Source organism: Bombus flavifrons, chromosome 11 (genome assembly GCF_040668555.2).
Source record: "Bombus flavifrons isolate JBK064 chromosome 11, iyBomFlav1_principal, whole genome shotgun sequence".
In the NCBI taxonomy this organism is placed as follows: Eukaryota; Metazoa; Arthropoda; class Insecta; order Hymenoptera; family Apidae; genus Bombus; species Bombus flavifrons.
This window is the reverse complement of record NC_138452.1, coordinates 3,887,948-3,911,522: the sequence shown is the minus strand read 5'-3', so window position 1 is coordinate 3,911,522 and position 23,575 is coordinate 3,887,948. Positions and strand designations below refer to the sequence as shown.

Genomic DNA, 23,575 nt, shown 5'->3' with positions numbered 1-23,575 from the left:
GATGATTTTATTTTTCAAATTATAAAAATAGAAGTTAAAATTATCTTAAGTATATCGTATGATAAACTGAATTCCAATTTCAGTTTAGAAATATCATTAAATGGACGAAATCGCGGAAAATATAAAAAAATTGAGAATTAATACGTTAGACAAAATTAGAACATATTTTTGCGTCCTAAATATAATTACTTAATAACTGATTAATGTAGTCCAGTAGTATAATACATAATTCATTTTTTACAATAATTAAAAATTATAGCTAGCATAATATTTTCTACGAGAAGAGAATGTTGTATTTAAATATACATCAAATTCGTTTTACACAAGTAGTAAAGCTAGGTACTTCCGATGGTGTAAATCGAAACGGAACAAAGTGATAGCTCTCGTAGTGATTAATGTTTCAATTAAAATACTGAATACAGGAATAATAATATGTAAGTGATTTATTATATTTGAATGTTTCCTTCTTGACATTAAGTATGAAAGAATATTATATACAACAATAATTTTTTTGCGAATGAATTCCATCAATCGAACTTTTTTCACAAGTATACAAATGTCATACGTTATATTCTTCTTTTTATACATTATCAGAATATATTCATTATTTTATATTCGGCAGGTTTATATTATTAGTTATATTACATATTGGTAACATATGTATACATAAGTATATAAATCCAATATGTAACAAATAAAATACTGTAATAAAGTTTCTATATGTATACATGTGATAGAAGAAATATTATTACAATATTATTTATAACGTACGTTCAATTATGTGTAACGAAATATCAAATGCATTCCGTGGTACATCAAAAGAGAGCGTAAATTACTAAATGAATAAAAGCATGCAACGATAATATTCTGTTAGAATAATATCGATCCATATCGAGAATATTTTTAGCGCAAAACCCTGAATGTGTACTGTAACGTAGAATACCTTTTGCCGTATTCTGAGTCAATCAAAGTATGTAATAGAGAGCGTTGGTGCATTTTCCACTCATAGGGAAAGAAAACGAATATTATCATCTAATGTTAAAGTATATTTAGTTATATTAAAATAAATTTGAGCATCGTACACGACTACTTTTATAATGTTTGGTTAGTCAGTTTTTGATAGCTGATAAAATTTGTATCGTTGTGTATTGACCATAGTGTAATGGTACTCGTAAATCGTAGCTATCTCTCCTGTCTACCGGAAGTGATTGTTGTTGCTGTTTGGTGGTCCACAATGTACTTATCAATAATACGAACATCGTCACCCCTGCGATAGCCAATAACCATATTAATACCTCCTGCATTATTGGTCCTACTTGAAGCAGCAATCTCACGAGGAACAACAAGTCACTGGGTACTTGAGGTATTACCTGTAAATAAATTTATGAAAATATAAGTTTAAGACATTATGGAATTGGAATTGGACAATTGGAATTGTTATAACTTTCCAATTTTAAATATGTATTTTTCGAAAAATGATTATGACTAGCGTAATATATATTTGTAGCGTAATTAACATATTAAACATTATATGTTCGTATCGAATGGACCTCAAAGCACTTGAAACCTGAATGAACATTTGTTCAATGCTATTTAGGGTTACATCTCACAATACTCATACATATCCTACTCTCATTTTATTACCACGCTTAAGTATATATAGAGAAAATGTTATCGGACAATGTGTTGAACAGGTTTATAAAAGAGGCGATTATTTGTGATAGTATTAAGAATGTTGATCTGTCGACTTTAAAGATAGATTAAAGTAGATTAGGTAGAGCTTCATTCTACATGCCCATTGTTAATTACGAACGGTTTTACGAGCATGTTAGATGTAAAAATCTGAATGAAGAATACTCACCAGGTCACTCCAGAATAATGGTATTACTAAGTTATTAAAAATTTCAATCTGTGAATTGTACTGAACAGGATGCATAACAAGATTGATCTGTACTTTTGAGTTTACTTTCATCGGGAAGCCGATTGTCTATGAAGAAAAATGAGAAAATTATGGTCTGTTAATCATCGATTCTCAATAATAAAATTCGACTTTGGTTTTTCTATTATTGAAAACTATTCAATGGATTTAATTGCTTTGTTGATTTTTAATGGTTATTAGTACCAATCTTACGAGCACATTAAACATTATCGTTGTTCAATTAGATAACTAATAGATCGCTTTCGAATATTTACGTTATTCTCGCATATTATGGCTTTACTTGTGAAACACGGCGTAACACTTTCGTTAAGGAGAATGTGCTTTTGATAAAAGTTGCTCAAGCAGTAGCCAGCCTCGCAATACTTACATAAATTACGAAGCAAATAATAAAATCAATTATTGTATTTACCGGTTGTATTTATTTGTATTATTGTATTTATTAATTATTAGTATTGTATTTACCGGTTCTAAAATTATCTTCGTGGTGTGTTTTTCTGGATCTGGATTAATACCTTCGATATTCTCCTGTAAACTGGGATCGGCGTGAAGAAAATGCGGTAAAGACATCGCTGCAGGGATACCTTAAATAAGTAAGATACCTTAATAACAAGTACTTTTATATATTTGTATTAGTTATTACGTTTCAATCAACGTTATAAAGAAAAAGCACTATAAAATATCTTGATCTCGATGGAAATTTCTAAGTTTTCTAACCTTTTAAATTTGTTAAGAAAGGGTATAAAAATTGTACTTAAGAAAGTTGGTTATCAGTTTCAAAAGCAGTATAACAGCTACGTTCAAGAAACGATTAGTCTAATATTGTTTTATAGAAATGTTTGGTAGACACGTGGTCTAACACTCTGCATTGTATTCGCAAAGTTCAGCTTTTGACATTTAATGTTAGAGTCTGGCCGATGATGTTACGCTCGCAGGTAGAAACTTTGCTATTCTGATATTTAGTCGGCGAGTCTGATTCGTGCAAGAACTTATATCATCCAACAAGCCAACGTATGGTGAGCTAGAATTGGTAAGAAATCTAATATCGCTAAGTATTCATCAGTTAATAGGAGATACGTACTGTAGTAACACGGTGTCATGTCAGATAGTCCTTTCTTTAAACATTTTCCTTTTTTCTTACAATAACACTTATTATCCGGATTTCCATCAGGAGTATCTAAGAAATTGTCTGACATGCTGTAAAGATAACCACCCAGACCGTTTTCTGCTACCACTTCCTCTTTGAAAACAATCGGTATCGTTCTGCAGAACGCTTTCCTGAATATTCTGAATGCAGCACGTTTATCTAGATATGTTGGGAATAATTCTCCTTCGGTGCTTCCTCTAATGAGATTACAAATAGTATTCCTGTAATGTGAAGTGTTTGCGATAATACTCAATTCTTCCACTTAACTTTTTATTTATTAATTTTTGTTGTTTTTCCTCTCCACTTACTCTGGATATGTTTCGTTTCCATTATCTTCTCGATATCCCCATTGTGACATTCCTGGACTGCCGTTGTACAATTGAATACTTAAATAACGTCCTTCTTCCTCGGTCATATTCTCATTGTGCCCGACATTCATGAGCACGACGTTGTTTCCTTCGTCATACATCTAAAAAAGTTATCAATAAATGCTTTTTGTGAATGCACTTTGATCATCGATCATGCATTTTCGATATAAATGATATAATTTCACAGTTAATATAAATTTCAAACGCAAAAGCGTGAAAAATTGCGATTAAAGGTATAACAAAATGTTTAATCGCTTCTTAAAATATTGATAAACGTAATTCGAAAGAAGAAAAATGGATATTATTAAGAAACAGTATTCTTTTTCTAGCATTCCCGTTGCAAATTGACAATAAACGATTAAGTTACTGGTGGAAATATTAATATCGAAGTAAGCGGAAACATCATAGATCATAGAATTATTTTTAATTATATCTTGGTGGCGGGTTGACATTTCTCACATATTTTCTAACGATAAGGAAAATACACGCGAATAACTGTTTGTATGCAAGTGAGAAATCATGCCAACGTGAATAAGAGGTATACGAAGTCGATTATTATAGAACGTCCTTTGAACTTGACATGGTATATGATTTGCGCTTGTTACTATATATTATGCAATTATATCGACTTATTTGAAAAAAAGGCGAGATTCTTGAAATGTATTATGCACCACCATATGACGAAAAAAGAATGGGGCAAGATACATATATTAGAAACATAACTTTCTGTTGCTGAATTCTCATATGCTACTTAAACTATTCTACAATTTGAAATAATATATTTCTATATTAGTTAAAACTTAATATTTTTAATTGATCAAATAAAATCATTTTAAAAATTTTATTCTATTAAAAATAGAATTTTATGCCTAATAAGATGGGATTTTAATTATTTATGAGATATTTTTATAATTGAATATAAAAATATCCATGATATAAATTAAGTAGTTTTAAAAGTCAACGAGATTAACGATAAAGAATAACTTCCGATCAAATTCATTCGCTGAACATACACTGGGACAACCTGTTCATGTTTACTAATATATAGTTGTTTTTTGTGCAGTTAAAAGTTGTTGACACTAACCTCGTGAACCATGAAATGCATGTTTGCACAAACAGTGAAAGGAGCAACGGCTAGAAATAATTGCGTAAACCTTCGGTAATTTGGCGTATTATACTTGCAATATGGTGCACATGTGTATATCTGATATCGCATTTGACTCATGTATTTGTGTGTATATATATATATATATATACACACATAATATATATATAATATATATTTTTCACATAATCGTTAAATCGCGTGGAGCTTGTATGTGTAATAGGCGGTTGCAAGGTGTTGATGTGATCGTGCATATGAGAGTTCTGCAACAAAAAGCTTGAAATGATTCGATCGATTCATTTACAGACGAAGTTAGTTACTTGTGTCAATAACCGGTATATTATTCATTTAATTTTTTTCGTCGCTAATTTATCTCATACGCAATACGATACTGGAATTGACGCATTTGCGTCAAGTTTATCTACTCATGTCGATGGTGTTTGCAACTAATCATTGCAATTTTGTTTACAAAATTGTTACTCTTAAATTGTTTACAGTTTAAATAGTTCATATTTCAGATATGTCTAATTGCCGGACGTTGCTTTTAGTATTTTCATTACATCCTTTAGGATGTTATTAGCATTTGAAGTTTAGGAGAAAAAGGGGAATGCTGATTTTAACGTATTTTGTCATTTTTTAGTTTTACATTTACAAAATTTTTTCGTATGCTCTTCATTTCCGTGTGCTCTTTATCACTGGATATGTCGCATTATGAATTAAAATTTTCTGAGTATTGCAATTATAAAAAATTAAAATGTACAACGAAAAATGAATACTTCTCATTCTTTAGAGTTTAATGTGTTATACATATGTTATTTAAAATTATAAGTGAAAGTTGAAAATGACGTAGAATAAAATGGTGTTTTATTTTGATATATGAGAAGATATGAAGCTACGACATTATAATATCTAAAAATAAATTTTTGTTTTCTGGGAAATGCTAAAACTTGACATTCTCTCTTTCTCTTGCCGAATCTTCATTCGAGGTTTCGATAAATTGAGAACTTTCTATTGTTTAGTGTTTGGTGATAAAAGTTTCTCTTTCAGCAATGCTATAAAAATATGTATTGATATTTGTTCTATATACAGGATGTATGTATGCTACAACTATTGCCACGATTTTTCAGTGACGATTTCATTCATTGCATTTTACTTCCAATAATCTGACAGAAACATGTTTCAAACAAAAGTTAATCAGTTTTCAAAAAATTATTTCTTCAATGAATCGTTTTTTCCTAGAATTCACAGTTTCCAAAAAAAAATCAATTTGGAAAGAAATTACAAATTTTCAACTTTTGAGATGTTTTGTGCTATTACAGTAGTAGCTTGCTGTCTATCGGTTCCGTTATGCCAAATGGCAGGCAAAGCAACCGGCAACATTGAATACCACTATCGCCGCCGCGTGTTTTGTTAAACTGTTTCGCTTTTATATTGTAAACAAAACATGGTTTTCTGATTTTTCTTGATGCTTTCCTTAGCAAAAATGTCTGCTATATCGTGTGTTAGGCTTTTTCTCGTAGATCGTCATTCGGTTTTGAAATAAACCGAAAAATGTAAGTAAATAATGATGCGTTTGAGGTGTTCTTTTCACATTGATCATTATTTAAACACGTTTAACCCTTTGCACTCGACGGCCTTTTCAGTCGGGCGTAGCAGCAACTCGAGGTAATTTTGCGCGTATGTGACGAGTGTTTTGTAGATAATATAAAATGATTTTATATAAAAATTAACTTAAAAAAACATTAGATTTTAATAATCTATTTATATTTACATCTTTGAGCATATAATTTTTTAATATTTTTTTGTATTTTGTTTTTTTTACGATAAATTATAAAGCATCCTTGGCTTGTCGGGACAAGTATCTCAATAATAAGTTTCGTGTCTTTCTCCTGCTTTGTTTCGGTAAGAACACACCTTACAATCCCTTTTTGTTAGCGTTAAAATTACATGAAGCTTTCACAATTAGCACGTCGAAGCTCGATTTCGCGGTTGTCCGAAATATCTCCTCTCAACTGGCTGACTAAGGTTTTTATAAATCGCAGGTGGTTAAGTGACCTTTTGTTCTTTTGCTTTTTTACAAAATATATGAATTAATTAAACAAATTTCCAAATCCATTTTTTTAGAGCTTCTAAATTTACGAAACTATAATACTTCTGTCACGATCGTTGAATCTGAATTAACGTCGGAGACGTTGCCAGAACTATAGTTTCGAAAGAATTTGAGCATAAATATTACATTTCCATCTTAAAGTGTAACACTTCACACTTCATAACAAACAATATAAAGAGCTAAGGAATATATTTATGAATCAATACTTCGCTCTCATTAATTGGAGAGGTCGAAATCTAGCATATACAGGGATTATCGCCTCTCATTCTCCTCTCGAGTTGCCATACGGAACGCCGTAGCGACGGAAAATCGCCTCTCGAGTGCAAAGAGTTCAAAGTTTATAACGCAATAACAATACATATCATTTTCATCGGCAGAATCCACAGAATCTTTTTATCTCAACCGCAACTCGATAGCTACTACTGCAAAAGCACAAAACATCTCCGAAGTTAGAAACGTAGAATTCTTTTCAAAATTAATTTTTTTGGTTCTAAGAAAGGACAGTTTGGAGATTCGTGTTTTGCTCACAAAGGTCTACAAGAATCGCCTATTGAAGGATACAAAGTTAAATACGCGTTGAACAGTGTTAACGGAAGTCCCTGAAGAATCGTGACGAGAGTTATACCATTCACCTAGTATAGAGCAATGGTTCATGAAAAGCAAAGATCAATGACAAAACGTGACGCGTAATTGTTCGTTACAAGTGCTTTTGCGAAAGAGTTTCTTATGCATTTGATTATTCCGTTTACGAAAGCATTGGCAAAGCAATTTATAATAATGATATGTATATTGTATGATTCCTTCTGTATTTATTGCGTGTGTTTGTCTTGAATAACTAATCTTACATTTTATTAGCTTTTGTATGATAACTCTTGGAAGACTTTTCTTAGAATAGAATAATGTATGTAAGTACTATGTGATAAATATCGCACTTTAGAGTTTACTTATCATATGTATAAGTAGATTTGTTAATGTGCTTAGGTTTTCTTGGAGGTAAATCATCATTTATTCTTCCTATATTTATTTGTTTTATTAATTTTAATTTTAATTTTAATTTTAACATTAATTGTTTTTATTTACAATTAAAGAAAATAACTTACCCTGTCAAGCAGCCCGAATTTGCCGAAGTTTATGAAACTTGGCATGATGTTGCTTGCAAGATGAATCAAAGTATCTTCATAGCCCCACAGATAATCGTGAACGGTTAAATGTAATATTGGTTTACTGTCTAACAAGTTTATCAGGCTATTCAAAGGGTAGTTCACAAAAAATCCAGCATCGTGCAGCGTTGAAAAGGCTCCCTGTGAGTGTTAAAAGTATAACAATACATATAAGAAAAATTAGAATCATTAATACAAACAATACAACGAATAAGAATATAGTACGTACTAAAACTATTCACATATAAGAATCATGGATATATATGGAATAATGATATTAACTTATTTTATTAATCATGAATTTATTGCATCGCGTGAGATAGTTTTGCATAAATTTAGTGGTCATTTTAAATATCATTTCAGAATAAATAATCGTGGATATGTGACGTAAAGAAAACAATTTTTTAATGGAATGACATCTCGAAATCCTATTTGTAATATTGTATATTAATTGTCGTAACTGGCAACAAATAAAATACTATAATTAAAGTAGTAAATCTCCTATGATGATTTATTACTGATTTATTACTGATTTATTACTGATGATTGTTCCTTTTATTAGCGAAAGCTGGATAATTATATCACGGATAACGACTTTGAAAATGTAAAATATCGTTGAACTGTTATCATAGGAATTTTTATGAATCACTGCGACTATTGATTAATTAACATTTGCTCACATAATTATAATAGGAGCATAAATTGATAATTGTAAGATTACTTCAATTAAACAGTTTTGTACTTATTCAGTATTTTGCATACTCTTAACACTAAATCAATCTCACGTTAAAGAATATGGTATCGTAAAACTAACAAAGCATTTTCAAAATTGATCGTTTCATGTCAATGCTTAAGCATTATTGAAATGTGACCATCAATAAAAAAAATGAACATATAATGTTCCCATATAAACTTTACTATCGGTAAGCTTCTCATCCTATACATTTTTATTAGTATCTTTCTTTGTAGTTGTACACAACCATATTAATTAAATGAACTATTCTCTCTGAAAAAACTTTTAGAATCTCTTACTGGAATTTTTGAATGCTTACTGTCAGAACGTTAGAATGATTGAAATGTTGTATGCGAAACCATATTATGACGATCATAATTAATTGATTAATTACTCATACATTTGTAAATAATAACATTATCCATCGATTTATGAATTTAGTATTTACTTACCAACATGGGTATGTTTGGAGCAAACACCGTATCTACTTCCGGATTGCCAATCGACAGTTCTGGTACATACACTATCTTTCTCTTTGGAACGTACGAAATCGTGCTGTTCTCGTACCAAGTGACATTTGTGTTTTCTAAAATTTCCCTAAGAGTGAAAAGAAAAAATCAATGATGAATAGTCTATCTAACTTATAAAATGAAATGGAAAAGTTTGTATTAATTACTGGTAGACGTAGGGGCCAACTTCTTCAACTTTTAACTTTACTCCGCCTTCAAGAAATTCTTCCGCATTTGTGATATTGAATATGTATAGTTTCATGTAAACATCTACGATAGGCTTCCTCCATAGTTCAAAAATCAATGAATTCGGTGTCATTCGAAGTTCCTGAAACAAGTTTTTGCAATTAGCACGATGGCTTGTTTTCAGACAAGCCGAGTAATTTTATTTCAATGTCTCGAGAATTGTCATAGAAACTTATTTACGAATTTTAAATTACAATTTCTACGAACATGGTATAATTTAGGTACACTTACTTGATCTAATATTAATTTCATTGGATTGATAGTACGTAGAAGGCAAGCCAAAATGCTGCAACTGATGCCTACTGAGAAGAATATTATGCATTCTGTAATAGAAAAGAAAAATGATTAATAAAATTTTCTTAACTTTTTTGTTAAACAATCTTTTTCATAGGAAAACAAATATAAAACTAGTGTCTTATGTCTTTCTCTATCTTTCATATGATAAGTTTTACAAAATAAAAGTTAAAACATTTATTATATTAATACTTTTCCAACATAAGTAGGTTAGTAACTTTTTATACAAAATCTTGAGCTGCATCGATTAATGTATTAAGAAATATATGATCCCATTAAAAAGAAAACAAAGTTCACCTCCACATGATCTTTACGCGTCTACCTACAGAAAAACTAATTGTAATATTAAAACATGCCCGCCTTGAAGCCATTTATCCTTTATCTGAAACATTTTTCAATATAATTAATGGTGTCGAAAATATTTCAGCTTAAGGGGGATTCTCGTGCAACAACAGTATATGCAAGTAATTTTTATAAATTTTTTTTGAACCAACTATTGGTTATATGGGGCTAAACGTTTTTGGGATGTAAACAGGGAGTTTTAAATGTAATTTTTTTATTTCAGTTTCTTTTATCGTTTATCATATATTAAACAAATCTCGTGATCATCTTTAACAATAGTTACGTTGTTGGCGTGCAGAATAGTATGCGTCACTATCATCAGAATGCAAAAATTAAGAAATTTTCTTAAAATTAGATAGCTTATGTGATTGAATTTATTTTTGAAAGATAAACGAAAAATTTGGAAGTTCTAGCTTTTTAAAAAAAATTGACTTTATTTGGCAGATAAATGAAGTTTATATTGTTCGAAAAAATATTATAAATAAACAATCAAGTAAAAATTTGAGGTTCCATCCCTGGATTGTAACAAAAATTTGTAACAAAGAGAACGAGTTTTGTCCAAAATTGACTAATCAATTTGTTTTTTAGTTATCGTACACGCCAGTTTAAAAAGTTATTAAACGCAACAGTTTAAAAAGTCAATGAACAATAAAAAGAATTGAAAGAAAAAACATAACATTTTTATTTCAAGACTATATTTACATCCCAAGAACGTCTAGTCCATATAATTAGTAGCTAGTCTAAAAAAGATTCATAAAAATCACTTGCTTTTATTATTGTTACACGGAAATCGTCTGTCAGATAGGTAACTCAGCCTGCATATTACATAAATTTGATAATTTATTACGAATTATAAATTTATTGTTGAATGTCAGAAATGACGATTGGTCCAAGTTCTAAAATTCCGGATTATTTACATATGTCTGTCACTCTACTGATTATGAAAATCACACTTATAAACATAATTCATTAAATTGGAAGATAAACTAACAAGTACATATATTTACATCATATACAGATTAAATTAAAACATATGATAATTCGTTCAATGATTGCGTTTGAGATATGTAAATAATATATTTCACATATGTAGATAAAAGTGTTGATAGGAGTGCGAGGAGTACAATATACATATCTTCTTTTTTTATTGTATTTGTATTTTATTTGTATTTGCATTTGTATTTTATTACTCTATAAATATTAATAACAATTCTATCCATTGGATAGTTAATCGCGAATAAATCTTGCGTCAAAAAACTGAACAAGAAACTGAACAATATCAGATAATTTTCAGCTTTTTGTTGCATTATAACGTAAGTGCAATGTCAAGTAGTTGTCATTTATATTTCTTAATCGAACCTTGAATTTTTTAAACGTCTTTTTTTGACCATAATACCACCGATGATCAACATAATAACATTGCAATTTTGATCTCTTGAATTAACTAAATCTTAAGATGATTATGAATGATACATGAAAAATTTATTATGCAAGTTATGACGCATGTATTTACGTGTATGTAATTTCTCCTTCTAGTACTGGAATTCGATTATGAATTTGATTTTCAAGGAATTCTTTGTATTGGAGAGCGATTTATAGGATACGTATTTTGGACGGAGTGATTAGCGTTGCAAATTTTTTTTGGAACAGATTTGAAATGTCAAGATATAAATATTATTGATAATCGTCAATCATGTTCTACGGTATGTTTTGTGATTCGCACTATCCTGCTTACCTTGACTCAAATTCAACATTAAGTAACATATAAACTTAAGAAAAAGGACCAGTTTAAAAACGATTTCTTCGGCAAATTGCTGGTAATTCATGGTTTGCTAAAAATTAGGTTGTCGACGAAGTTTCGTATCGTTTTATTTTTACACTGACAAAAAGTTGGACAAATTGGGTCGACGATCCTTCCTGGGGGGTTTTCTTACATTGTATGAAACTGCAGAAATACGTGAATCACGCGCAATACGTTTTATGAGCGATTACAGTGATTCTAGCAAATTAATTTCCACTTATGAATAAAAGACGTATGTAAGCATCGAAAGCATCTCGTCTCGGAATTTAATTGTTGAATATATGTATAACAGATTACAATATTATTTCCTAGGAGAAATTATTTCAGTTTGGAGATTTTGAACATTTATAGTGATATGCAATGAAATATTTTATTTACAACTTTACACTTATAGTAATTTACAACAACTTGATAACTGTAAAAGGTTGTTTGCTGTTTGTTTATTGTAAAAGATAATAGGATGCACTGAAGGTTAAAAAATTTATAGATTCGCTCAATTTATGATTTATTGCTTTTTAAAAAGAAGAGAAACAAAATAAAAATAGTTGATTCCGTTCCAACAAACTTGTCAATATACCTATCCTTTTTACTACGATAGTGTCATTTTTTTTATTACAGACAAATACGACAGACGAGTAAACAAGACAAAAGTTATTTTTATCTAGCCATGGTAAGGTAATACTGACATTATTCTAGATAATGAAGTACTGACTTACTACCAATGCGCTTTTAATATTCCTAAACAAATAAAAATTTTTTTCTCTCGATCCATCAATTTAATTGGTTATTTTCTTAAAAGTATGCAAATTTATAGCTTGCATAATATAGATAATTAAAAATATATTCCTTAGTAGAATAGATATTCATAGTTATTTATTTTAAAATAAGTAAAATTATTATTACTACTGTGTTAGTATTAGCTTCCTAAAGCTCTATAAAACAATAAGAGGCATTGTCATGTTTGTACATAGCTGAAGTTGCGAGGTCTCGCGGGTCTGTCTCATACTGTCTGTACTCTGTACTCTGTAACTACATAGCTTAGCAAAACATAATTGTAACGCGTACCATTGGGAGCTACTGTGTGTATACGAAAATAGTGTGTGTGTTTATTTACAGCGTCATAGCGAAAGTAATGTATGCAAATGTCATTATGTATGAGCTAATAATTGCTACGGTGGACAGATGTCATTTACTTTTTTAGTTTAGCGGCGTGATTTGAATGAAGAACAATTAAAACGATAATCGGTGACAACATACGTTATTACATATGTAATCTCGATATGTAAACCTATCACGAATAGAGAAATGATATATTATATATGTATATCATTACATATTCAATGTACTAATGGAATCAGGATGTTGTGTTTGTTATTGCTATTGTTTTTCACTAAACGCATAAAATTTTAATTTACAAACTAGAAAAATGTAAACGAAAGTTGCATATGCAGTATCAAGAATTCAAGAGATAAAGTTTGTCGACTTCAATAGAATTCAGTATTTTCTGCACGGTGTTCTTATTCAACTAAACATAACCAATTCCCAATACAGTAAGAATTAATCCTTGACCTAAAGACTCTGGCCATTCACAAATCAAAACAGTTTGTCGGAAATATCATACCAGCCATTAGTTATGATTATTCACGTATATCTACATAAAAGTATTATAAGAATCGAAAATTTTTTAGTTGTATTGGCATTCATATTGAATCATTATGTCATTTTATTTCGAATGATAAAAAAGTAATGAATGAACACGTAACTTTTTTAATAATAATTCGATATTTTTAATGGAAACAGGAGGTAAAACAGGAGGAAATTAGTGGAATATAAAGTATTCGAATAAAACGATAAAGACAGAATTATGATGTAGAAGTATTTTAGTCAGAATTTAACGAAGTATTAACAATTGAACTAGAATCACGAAATTCATTATCTCGAGTTCTTCCGAGCGAAGTATACTAATTGATAAGTTTGGATTATTTATAAAAGTCTCTGACATGTTGTGTAACATTATGGCGATAAATGTCTCATTAATAAAAAATAAAAGGTTCTTCTTATCTCAAATATCATACAAGATCTCAGATGTCATAGATTTTTTATTCAGTAAAAAATTCAGCGTGACCTACCGATCATTCAAGACAAAGCAGGAAGGTATTTGTGTTGAGGTCAAAATCATGCTATCATATTAACATTCCTTGACTTTCTTTAGAAATGAAATTCAGCATGTACATTTTTCGAAAGTCTCTTACGAAACTTCGGTATTTTATTACCGGTTATACACGTTTGAGTAGTTTTTCAATGGCCGAGAACTTTAAACGGTTACCAAAGTTGATACTAGTTAATATATGTTAATATATGACATCCCGAATCATCGAAATCTTAAACCATTTTCAATGAAGGAACTTTTTTGACGGACAATTTATTAAGATTCTACCCGTTAGATGCTTGTTACACATAACAGACAGTTAAAGTGAAATACATACGCATATGTCTCAAAAATCTTTTATCTACTTTTTGACTTCGTTTAACTCGGTTCTCTTTGATTCATCAAAAATTGTTTTCAAAGCTTCGGTTACATAATATTCTCAAAAAGTGATATGTTTATATCCTAATACTTATGGAGTATGCGATAAAAATTTATGATGTATCCAATAATCATAAATGATTATATAATCATATAACTAATTTAAATCAGGATTGCGGAATTAACGTCTAGAAACCAGAAATGAAATCTAAATCGTATTTGATTTTTGTCTGACGCGTTAAAACATCAACTATGGAACGCCTAACTGAAAATAATTATTTATACTCTATAAGATAAAAAGAAGAAATAGAGGCTGACAAAAACAACGTCGAAGGAAAACAGGAAAATAAAGAAAAGGTATAATCATTTCGTGCAACACTTCTGATGTTTTTTCTATATTATTATTTTCATGTAATTCATATGTTTAGATAATGAAAACATATTGTTAAAACTTGATCGAGGTTGCGTTTCTACTTAGTTATCGAGCATTTGCAACGAGTAACAAGTTTCTCTACGTTATAGATCGCTGTCTGGCATTAATAGTAACAGAACTAAAAAAATTTCAAATTTGGTTTTATTGAATAGAACGTCTATATTATGTTTCTACTTTTATCGTGTGATACGGTATATTTATAATTTCATCAGATTTGTGTCCTCGTCAGAGGGTAAAATTATTACTTGTGCCGTTATTACCTTGGCCTTAACTGTACAACAACACTTTCAGTTGTTTTGTGACGCTACAAGTGGAAGCTTGCATTGCTTTCGCAAATAGTGGCATATCATGTGTTAAGCAAGCCTTATATGGCCTTACGAAAATTTCTTTGTAAATATTAAAAAACCACTCACAATGCCGATTATTGACATATTTATAAAATACGATATGCTTAATGATACTTATTGATTGACGTATGCATATATGCACGTACATACGATTACTCACTCTTAAATTGCGGCAGCGGGTTTGTGAATTTCATGGTTGCGACCTGGTTTTCGCGTGTCTCGTTGCCTTACTTTTTTCTGTCTCCTTGATCGTAAAATTCTGAAACAGAGGGATTGCTTTATTATAGCGCCTTGTTGATCAACTCTGTAACCCTAATTCAATAATACGATAATTTGTTTTCATTCAGGTACGAAATAGGAAAGAATCTCTTTTTCTCATAAGAATTGGAAAAATTTTTGTTACAGTCTCATTTTCGAGGTAATAATATTTAAGCATGTAGCACATGTTTTATTAGTCTTACTATCATATCTTGTTCCTACTGTCATAATTACTAATTTAATATTTTATAAGATAGGCGAAATGTACAACATACTCATTTGAAGAAGTATATATTTCGAACATACTATTCTACTAGGAATAATGTGATTGTATAGTACGGGAAGTTTAGAAAGACATGTGCAAACACGGTACATATATCTATTCAACAAAGTCTGACTGGGAAAATAGATCTAGAAACATGTTAAAATTACGTTCAAACTATACAAATACATATTCCAAGTTTGAAGCGGAATTCCATCTTAATTTGTCAAGGTCATTGACACGTGCGCGTTATTTGCACAGCTATTCACACAGCTATGAACAAAATAACCTTTTTTTTTTTTGGCAGTAGAATTTTTCATCCTCGAATTTTTATTCCTTTCCTGTTTTTCTTATACATATTCAATGTATCTGGTAACTTAGGAGTTTGAATATAACTCGGACATCTACATGGTAGATTGTAGATTTTTATCGGTAATATACATCGAGAATTTGCAATGATAATAATACGACAGTAACCATTTACAATAAGTAATTGCAGCAACATTATAAATAAAAATGTTCTTCGGGACTATTACTAACAAGAATAATTAATTATTTTATGTCAAATGAACAGCAAAAACAGTTGATAAATTAATTGAACGAATTTTGAATTCATAAGTTAATAGCTAGTGTGTTTTGTAATTTTTAAATATGAGAGCCGAATCATCGAGGTGTCATAGATAAATGATCATCAAAATCAACGAATCGATAAAGGTTAAAAAAGAAATTATATAGGCGTTGCTTTGTGATTTAATTAATGCGCTGATCTAACCAAAATCTTTGGTTAAAAACTTGGGAAAAATTCATATATAATTTATGATTCACGCATAAACCTTCTCTGGTTCACCTTCTTTTCTTAAATTATTTGATAAATTGGATGTTTTCTCGCTATATATTTCTTCAATATTCGCATAAAAGACTCTTTCTTTTTGTTTTCTAGATATGATGAAATGTATCATAAAGAAAATGTCATTTCTTTCTGATTTTAAATATTACTTTTTATATAATACAATCGGAAGATCGTTGAATATGTTTGCATCTTGCTTCTTTTATAACTTTTTTCCGACTCTGTGATTAGAATTATATTATAAAACAACCGATATTTATAATTATTTTATTGCTATTAATCATAAACATTTGAGGTTCGAAAATACTATAAGTATCACATTTGACGTCAGTTGAAATATTTCTTAAAACAACTCCAAAAACGTAACTAAAAAAAATTTGTGAATAGATAATAAGCATTTCTTTACCGCTGTAAATAGCCCAGTAACTCTGAAAATAAAATCTACCTAGGATATAAAAATATTCGTTAATATCTCAGATAATGGTATGGCATGACATTCTCAAATTTTGTCAGTTTCTTAAATCATATTTTCCTTTTTATATTCTTTGACGTCATTAAAAAATGTAAAGCTTTTTTACCTTCGATATACACTGATGGAATGAGGTAGTCGTTAAATTATTGTCTCTAAAATATTCGCACGTAAGAATATAAATTATGCTTGTTAATTCGTGAACATTTGGCAATCAAAATACGGTAATAATAGAGTAGGTAATAGTAGAGTAGAGTGGTTTGTATTTCGAGTACACAAATGTACTGTGTTTAATTCGGACGAACTAATAAAACTAAATTTAAATGTTGGGAACTCTGTTAAACGTTACTGTGATCTAATTCGTCTAGTGATTTCAACGCCTGGTTAAGGAATCTTTATGTTGAAAAGCATGTACACCAACGTTTGTGATCTGAAAACTTGATAGAAGGTTATCTTCCCTTAAACATTTACTATCGAAGTTTCACATTTAGGCAAAACAAGTATTCTAAAAGGATTCAATTAACACCTTTATCCATCGTTTTGAATATAAAACGAGGTACAAATTCAGTAAAGATATTCTCCACACCTTCCTTAACTAAGGATTTATTCCTTTTTTCCCGGTGGAGTATACCAAATTTCTGACTGAATGAAACGCTAGTAGATTGAATGTTAATAATTTCAACGGTATTTAAAACATTATCCTTATTTAGAAAGCAATAAGAAAACAAGACAGCGCAAGTATTATGAACTTACGTAAATGAAATAATGTCTGAGCACTAAACATGTCTATTGACCACATATTCAGTTACATTTATAAAAGGGAATTTTTTGTTTTGAACACGTAATTTCAAATTAACAGTTTAAATAATTTCAATTTTTTAACAGTTAAATAAATTCATATAATTTTCGAGTTCTGTATTTATAATGATTTATTATAAAATATAACTTATAACGTAGGCGTTATTCACTCATATTTATTTATATTCCTTTTAATTTCACAAATGTAAGCGTAATTTTCTAATATCGCGCACAGTTATTAACATGATGACATAATAAACAAGGTGATCCGAGTAGGTGATCTGTCATCTTTCAAGTACGCATCTTGCATTAATATCGAAGTATAAAGCGAAAGAGAGTGCATATGCAGAATGAAACGTGTCATGAGTACCTATGAAGCATCTCTTGGTGGAATCAGAGCTACCAAGCTGTTCGAAGAAAATATATTCTGCATACTTAATAACTCCAGCATACCTTGATGTTAACAATTTTTATGATCTTTACCCGCTGTTTCTTAGCATAGAAGTTCGTAGTTTCTCACCTTGATACGAGTGTTCTCAGAAAAAGATTCATAAAAAAATATATGAAATATATATCTTCATATTTGGAAGAAAATGATTCATTATATTCATTATATTGTAAACAATTAGTGGCTTCATGTGAATTTCAATATAATTTTAATTTATTATCTTATCTATTTACACAATGAATCTCTACGAAATTAGAAAACACATTACGTTACGGAAATATTTGATTGTTAATTAGCCTCATCATTTTTGATTCTTAATTTATTGTATTATTTCGGGTGCCGCATTGTTTTAGCTAGTCAGGCAAAACTTTTCACATAATACGACGAACATCTTACCACATGCAAATTTTGTTATTTGTTGCGGACCGACTAAAATTTGGAGAGAATAAAATTGTAGCACATCACTCAAACTACTTTACTTACTGAGTTAGAACTTTAGTTCTAACAGGTCGTACTAATTCGAAGGTACAACGCACAGAGTAACAGAAACAACATGTATCACAGTTCCATTTTTCCTGTGCGATTCGGAATTTCGTTGTCAATAAAAAATAAAACTACACGTAGTTTGTTTAATGATGAAATTCGCGGCACGAACACGACATGAAAATTCGTAACTACTCCAGCAAGACACTTTATATCGTTTGCCACTATACATTCCCTCCCTATCTTGCCATTAGTGAGCACGAGTCTTGTGTTCACTCTGCTTTATACTGTCTCCTGATCACTAACCCCCATACGACGCCAATGAAGACAACGTCTACGATTTCTCTCGTTCCTCGGACATCAATATACTGATAGGGCGCGATGTCTGGCATATAAAAAGTGATATATTCAAGACATCCTGTTAAATGGGAAAATATTCGTAATATCAGCTCAATTTCTAATTTTATTAAAATATCAAATTAATTTCCAGAAATAATTTGCTTTGGATTAAATTTAGAAGACTCGATTTGTAAGAATCTGTACATGTTAAAGTTTGGTATTTTGTGATCAAGTTATTTTTCTTTCTGCATTTTATGAATTTTAAATCAAATATGACTTTCATCGGTTTTTCTGTTCTTTAAGTAAAAATAAATTATCTTTATTTATACAGTGCTGGAAAAAAGTTTCGGACTTTGTTCCGACTTTTGCAAACAAAACTTGCAAAAAATTTACAAAAGTAATAAATATTTAGATTTTCTGGAAGAAAATTCTTTGACGCTCTGCTTAATACTGAGCATTATGTAACATTGGAAATATGGTCAACTTGTTTTTTAAAGTGAAAATTGAATAACATCTCTCATACTAAAAGCAGACTCATTGCTCGATTCAAAAAACGGAAGGAAGGTATTTATCACTATATTAGGAAGTGTATATAATTAGTAAAATATTTGTGGTAAACAATTAGTAAAGAAGTGTAATTAGTAAAACATTTAGTTTTATAATATCAAAATAAATATTTTAAATAAGAATATTTAAACAAACACAATTACACATTTATTAAAATAGATATTTTACAATATCAAATATTATTATCATTAATGTAGACAAACAAAATATTTTAAATACTAAGAAATGCATTTTTAGTAAAATTAGAAATACAGAGTGTATCAAAACTACATGTCGTACCATTGCAATAACATTCTACATCTCTGGTTTTATGGAGATTAGATAGTAAAAAAGGAACTGCAAAATTAAACACCTTGACCTAGAAATTCAAAGCCGAATCTTTTTGGTCTCTTTCATGTTCTATTCATTGGGAGGATAAAACTTGTCAAAAGAACCATTATTCACAGTTGAATCTCTTGAAAAATCCTCTAAATTCTCTTGAAAAATAATATTGAGATTCCAGTTCTTATTGTTGGACTAACTTTTTCGACTCCTTTATATTTTTATACATTCTTTTGAATTAATTTGTTTCAGACGTATAAACGTCTAAAGATTACATAGGTAATCTTTAATAAATTCTCTTAAAAAAATTAAAATATTTTTACATGTATCTATGTATCCACGTTCAGTATCCCAGAATATAGATCCTTCTTAAAAGTATACTTTCAATGTCATTCTTTAATTGGTTCATTGAACCTATCAGTAATTCACAAGGAAAGGTGTTCAAAATTATTGACAAGCCAGTGGATTAAATAATTTGAGAAGACACATAAATAATCATTCTAGGTTAAAAGTCACTAAAATTCATTCTAACCAAATTAACAGTATCAAAATCAAAGGATTAGATTTAATCGCGATACCCAATTAGATATAGTGACATAATATTCTAACTTTTATTTAGATATATTTTATATATTTATTTATATATTATATTTTTTTATTTAGATATATAAAATATCTTAATGCTTAAATGTTTAAAATATCTTATTGCTTATTAAATTGAAAATAGAAAGTTTTCTATATAAAATGAATTGCATTCAAAAGGATTGTCTTTAATGAATGCGTTTTTATCTATTCTTTCAGATTCTTTGAAACATTGAATAAATTATTTCTACTTGTTTCTTTCAAATTCTAGAGAACCTTAAATTTTCTGGGATAAAACTGCATATTCTTATTAGTGGTACGTTGAATCGATAAGAGAATGAATTTACTTATATCAAGGTGATCCTCTGTTAACCTTGAACCTTAAGACGAAAGTACATTACAAGTGACAATATTACCTGCTGCAGAAGTGATAAATTTATCGGGAACTCGCCGGCCATTTGCAGTATCCTTCATCACTTAAATTTTACTGGTTCTATTTGATTTTGATTGTATTTGCTTAAGCTAATTCTACACTGATAGACAATTGTCTGCAAACACATATCGTAGACAATCATCGTAAAAAATCCGCAAAAAGACAGATACTGATTGGCTGCATCATGTTTCTGCGGACAATTGTCTGACAATGTAGACAGCTTCACTTGTGAATACAAACCGAACTGTGACTTACTGGAAATCTATATTAATTTTTTGACTCATAATGTTCCACCCATATGTATGTAGTGTCTACGTTATCATGACTTGACGAATTGGACAGTTCATCGTTAATACTGGTACTATTAAATAACTGGTCTCAAATCTTTTCTCTTTCTAATTATTAAATACATAAAGTATAATCTGTCTAAATTAATAATGAACTTTTAAATTCATTAATTTCAACAATGACATTCGATAGAAAGCAATACACGATCGTTTCACGCAACCGAAAAGTTTTTATGATATGTATATATGAAAAGGAACCCTAAGGACTCTTTTTAGAGACAATCAATAATATTGCCAATATTTCAAGATTCTTAACGGAAATGCAGTTTGTCAAGAAATGTTGACAATATTATATTGACAGTACATATTGATCCTTTTAGTTGAGAACCTTGAAATGCTGGCAACATGTATTGATAGCCTGAGGATACCCTTAATGATATAATGATAATCTTACGTGCAGTTCGCTTCTGTTGATACGTAATTACAACAGATCTACGATAAACATATGTATGTGTTTTCGGCATACCATTCGATGACGTATATTACTTTTTACCACTGCATACGTCAAACTTTTTTCAAGATGTCTGATGATGAACCTGTAAAGGATATAATAATAATATGTATCGTGTTCTGTAAGAATCGCTTTAAAATTTTATGTCGTATAGAAAACGTCTAGCTTTAGATTTAAATGTTAATTTCTCTTAAAATCGATTTGAGGTATTTCTGTAGTACCATCAAGAATAACTATTCAACGAAATCAGGTTTTGCTGATATGAGGATTAGAATCTGACACTATGATGGAAAAAGTTCATAAATATTTAATGACGAATGTGAATCAATATGATTTTCGTGAAATATTCCACTTACCTGTTAGACAAAGCATAACTTGCTGGAGAATATCAATACTAAATAGTATTGTATAATAATAGTACACCACTTATTTTATTACAATTTATTCGCAATTATGACCCACTTTAATTCAATTAACGAAATCCAAAGTATTCTGGCTACTCATTGCCATCGATGGTTATACTAACACATGTCTTACCGTCTTTAACAGCAAAGATAGTTTATCACTGCACTCTCGATCATAAAGCTAACGACAATGTTGCTAGTTATTGCCATGAACCATAATAATCAGTGTCATCATTTCCTTTTATTTTCTTGGAGTTTCCCGATAACTTTTGTAGACCACGAGCAACACGAATGCTACTTTCATTTCAATGTTTATACAGTGACATTGTATGTATGCCGGGTTAACGTGTTTTAAAAAATAATTTGTAAGTTAAGCCATGCCTGTAACAGCAATATACAGTGTGTTCCATTTATTTGTAAACATGTGTAAATATGTAAATATTTCGAAAACTATGCGATACGAAGGAATATTTGAAACAAATGCTGCACGATGATAAAGAAGACATGTCATATCGCTATTTATCTTACTGTGCGACGACCTTGAAAATCTCTGTACATGTCACGTTTATGTTTTTAAACGGCAACTATATTCTTTTATTACATATTCTTGTAGCAGATATCGAAGCGTTTTCAAAACGCTATTTATTTGTAACTTTCTCATAAACTACTATCGAGATAGTAATTCTTAAGAAGGATACAAAATTGTATACCTTTTAATGGTAGACGCGTGGAAGGAAAAGCTACTAATTGCTTTAAGGATAGAATTTGGCATACACTTATTTTCTAGAACCACTATAATGTACAAAGTCCGACCGAGTAACCACCCCGTTGTTTACAATGGATAACGCTAAGACCCTGACGACGCATCATATTTGAAATTTAATGTCTCGATAGTAATTTATACGAAAGATGCAAGTAGGTAGTGTTCTGAAAACGTTTCGATATCAGCTGCAAGAATATGAAATAAAAAATATAGTTGCCATTTAAAAATAAAGATCTTTATAGATCTTTTCAAGATCATTGCAAAATAAATATCGATATGAAATGCCTCCCTTAATATTATATAACGTTCGCTTCAAACATTTTTCCGTATCGCCTATAGTTTTCGAGATATTAAGATGTTTATTTAGACATTTCCAGGTATTACATTTCCAGTTAAATGACACACACTATATGATAAAAGGGACAAGTAGTGGCGGGAAAGTTATTTAAATCGTTGCATAAATCGCGATCGATAAAACTGGAAAAAACTATTAAAATATGTATCATGGAAATAGGATATGATGTAATAATTTCTAGGTTCGTATAACGTGATTAGTGATATTGTATGCATTTAGGAGTGAGAGTTTTCTGCTCCATTTCATTCAGTTTCGTAATAAATAATGTAATTGATTTTCGTAATTTCCAAGATTCGGAGCAGACGAGTAGCGTCACAGTTACCGCAGCAAATTACTGCCGCGTTTGCGTATTTAATTTTTGTTGAAGTCTGTAAGAGCGTTTTGCATTAA

General features: G+C 29.9%; 1 protein-coding gene across 5 annotated transcripts; it reads right to left on the bottom strand.

The window, feature by feature from the left end:
- Positions 1 to 428: 428 nt before the first annotated feature.
- On the bottom strand, positions 429 to 22,244 carry LOC138185204 (scavenger receptor class B member 1). 5 transcript variants are annotated; one of them, XM_069123980.1, is made up of 12 exons: positions 22,020 to 22,244; positions 21,607 to 21,748; positions 15,219 to 15,317; positions 9,546 to 9,637; positions 9,236 to 9,396; positions 9,012 to 9,156; positions 7,767 to 7,967; positions 3,392 to 3,552; positions 3,018 to 3,304; positions 2,402 to 2,520; positions 1,862 to 1,987; positions 429 to 1,370 (listed from the first exon to the last, which is right to left on the bottom strand). In XM_069123980.1, the coding sequence occupies exons 3-12, from the start codon at positions 15,250 to 15,252 to the stop codon at positions 1,110 to 1,112; spliced, it is 1,587 nt and encodes a 528-aa protein (XP_068980081.1). In that variant the 5' UTR covers positions 15,253 to 15,317; positions 21,607 to 21,748; positions 22,020 to 22,244; the 3' UTR covers positions 429 to 1,109. The 5 variants fall into 5 exon arrangements, with proteins under 5 accessions (XP_068980081.1, XP_068980082.1, XP_068980079.1 ...); XM_069123981.1 differs by having other exon boundaries at positions 21,679 to 21,748; XM_069123978.1 differs by lacking the exons at positions 21,607 to 21,748; positions 22,020 to 22,244 and adding an exon at positions 18,537 to 18,886.
- Between the last annotated feature and the right edge of the window lie 1,331 nt (positions 22,245 to 23,575).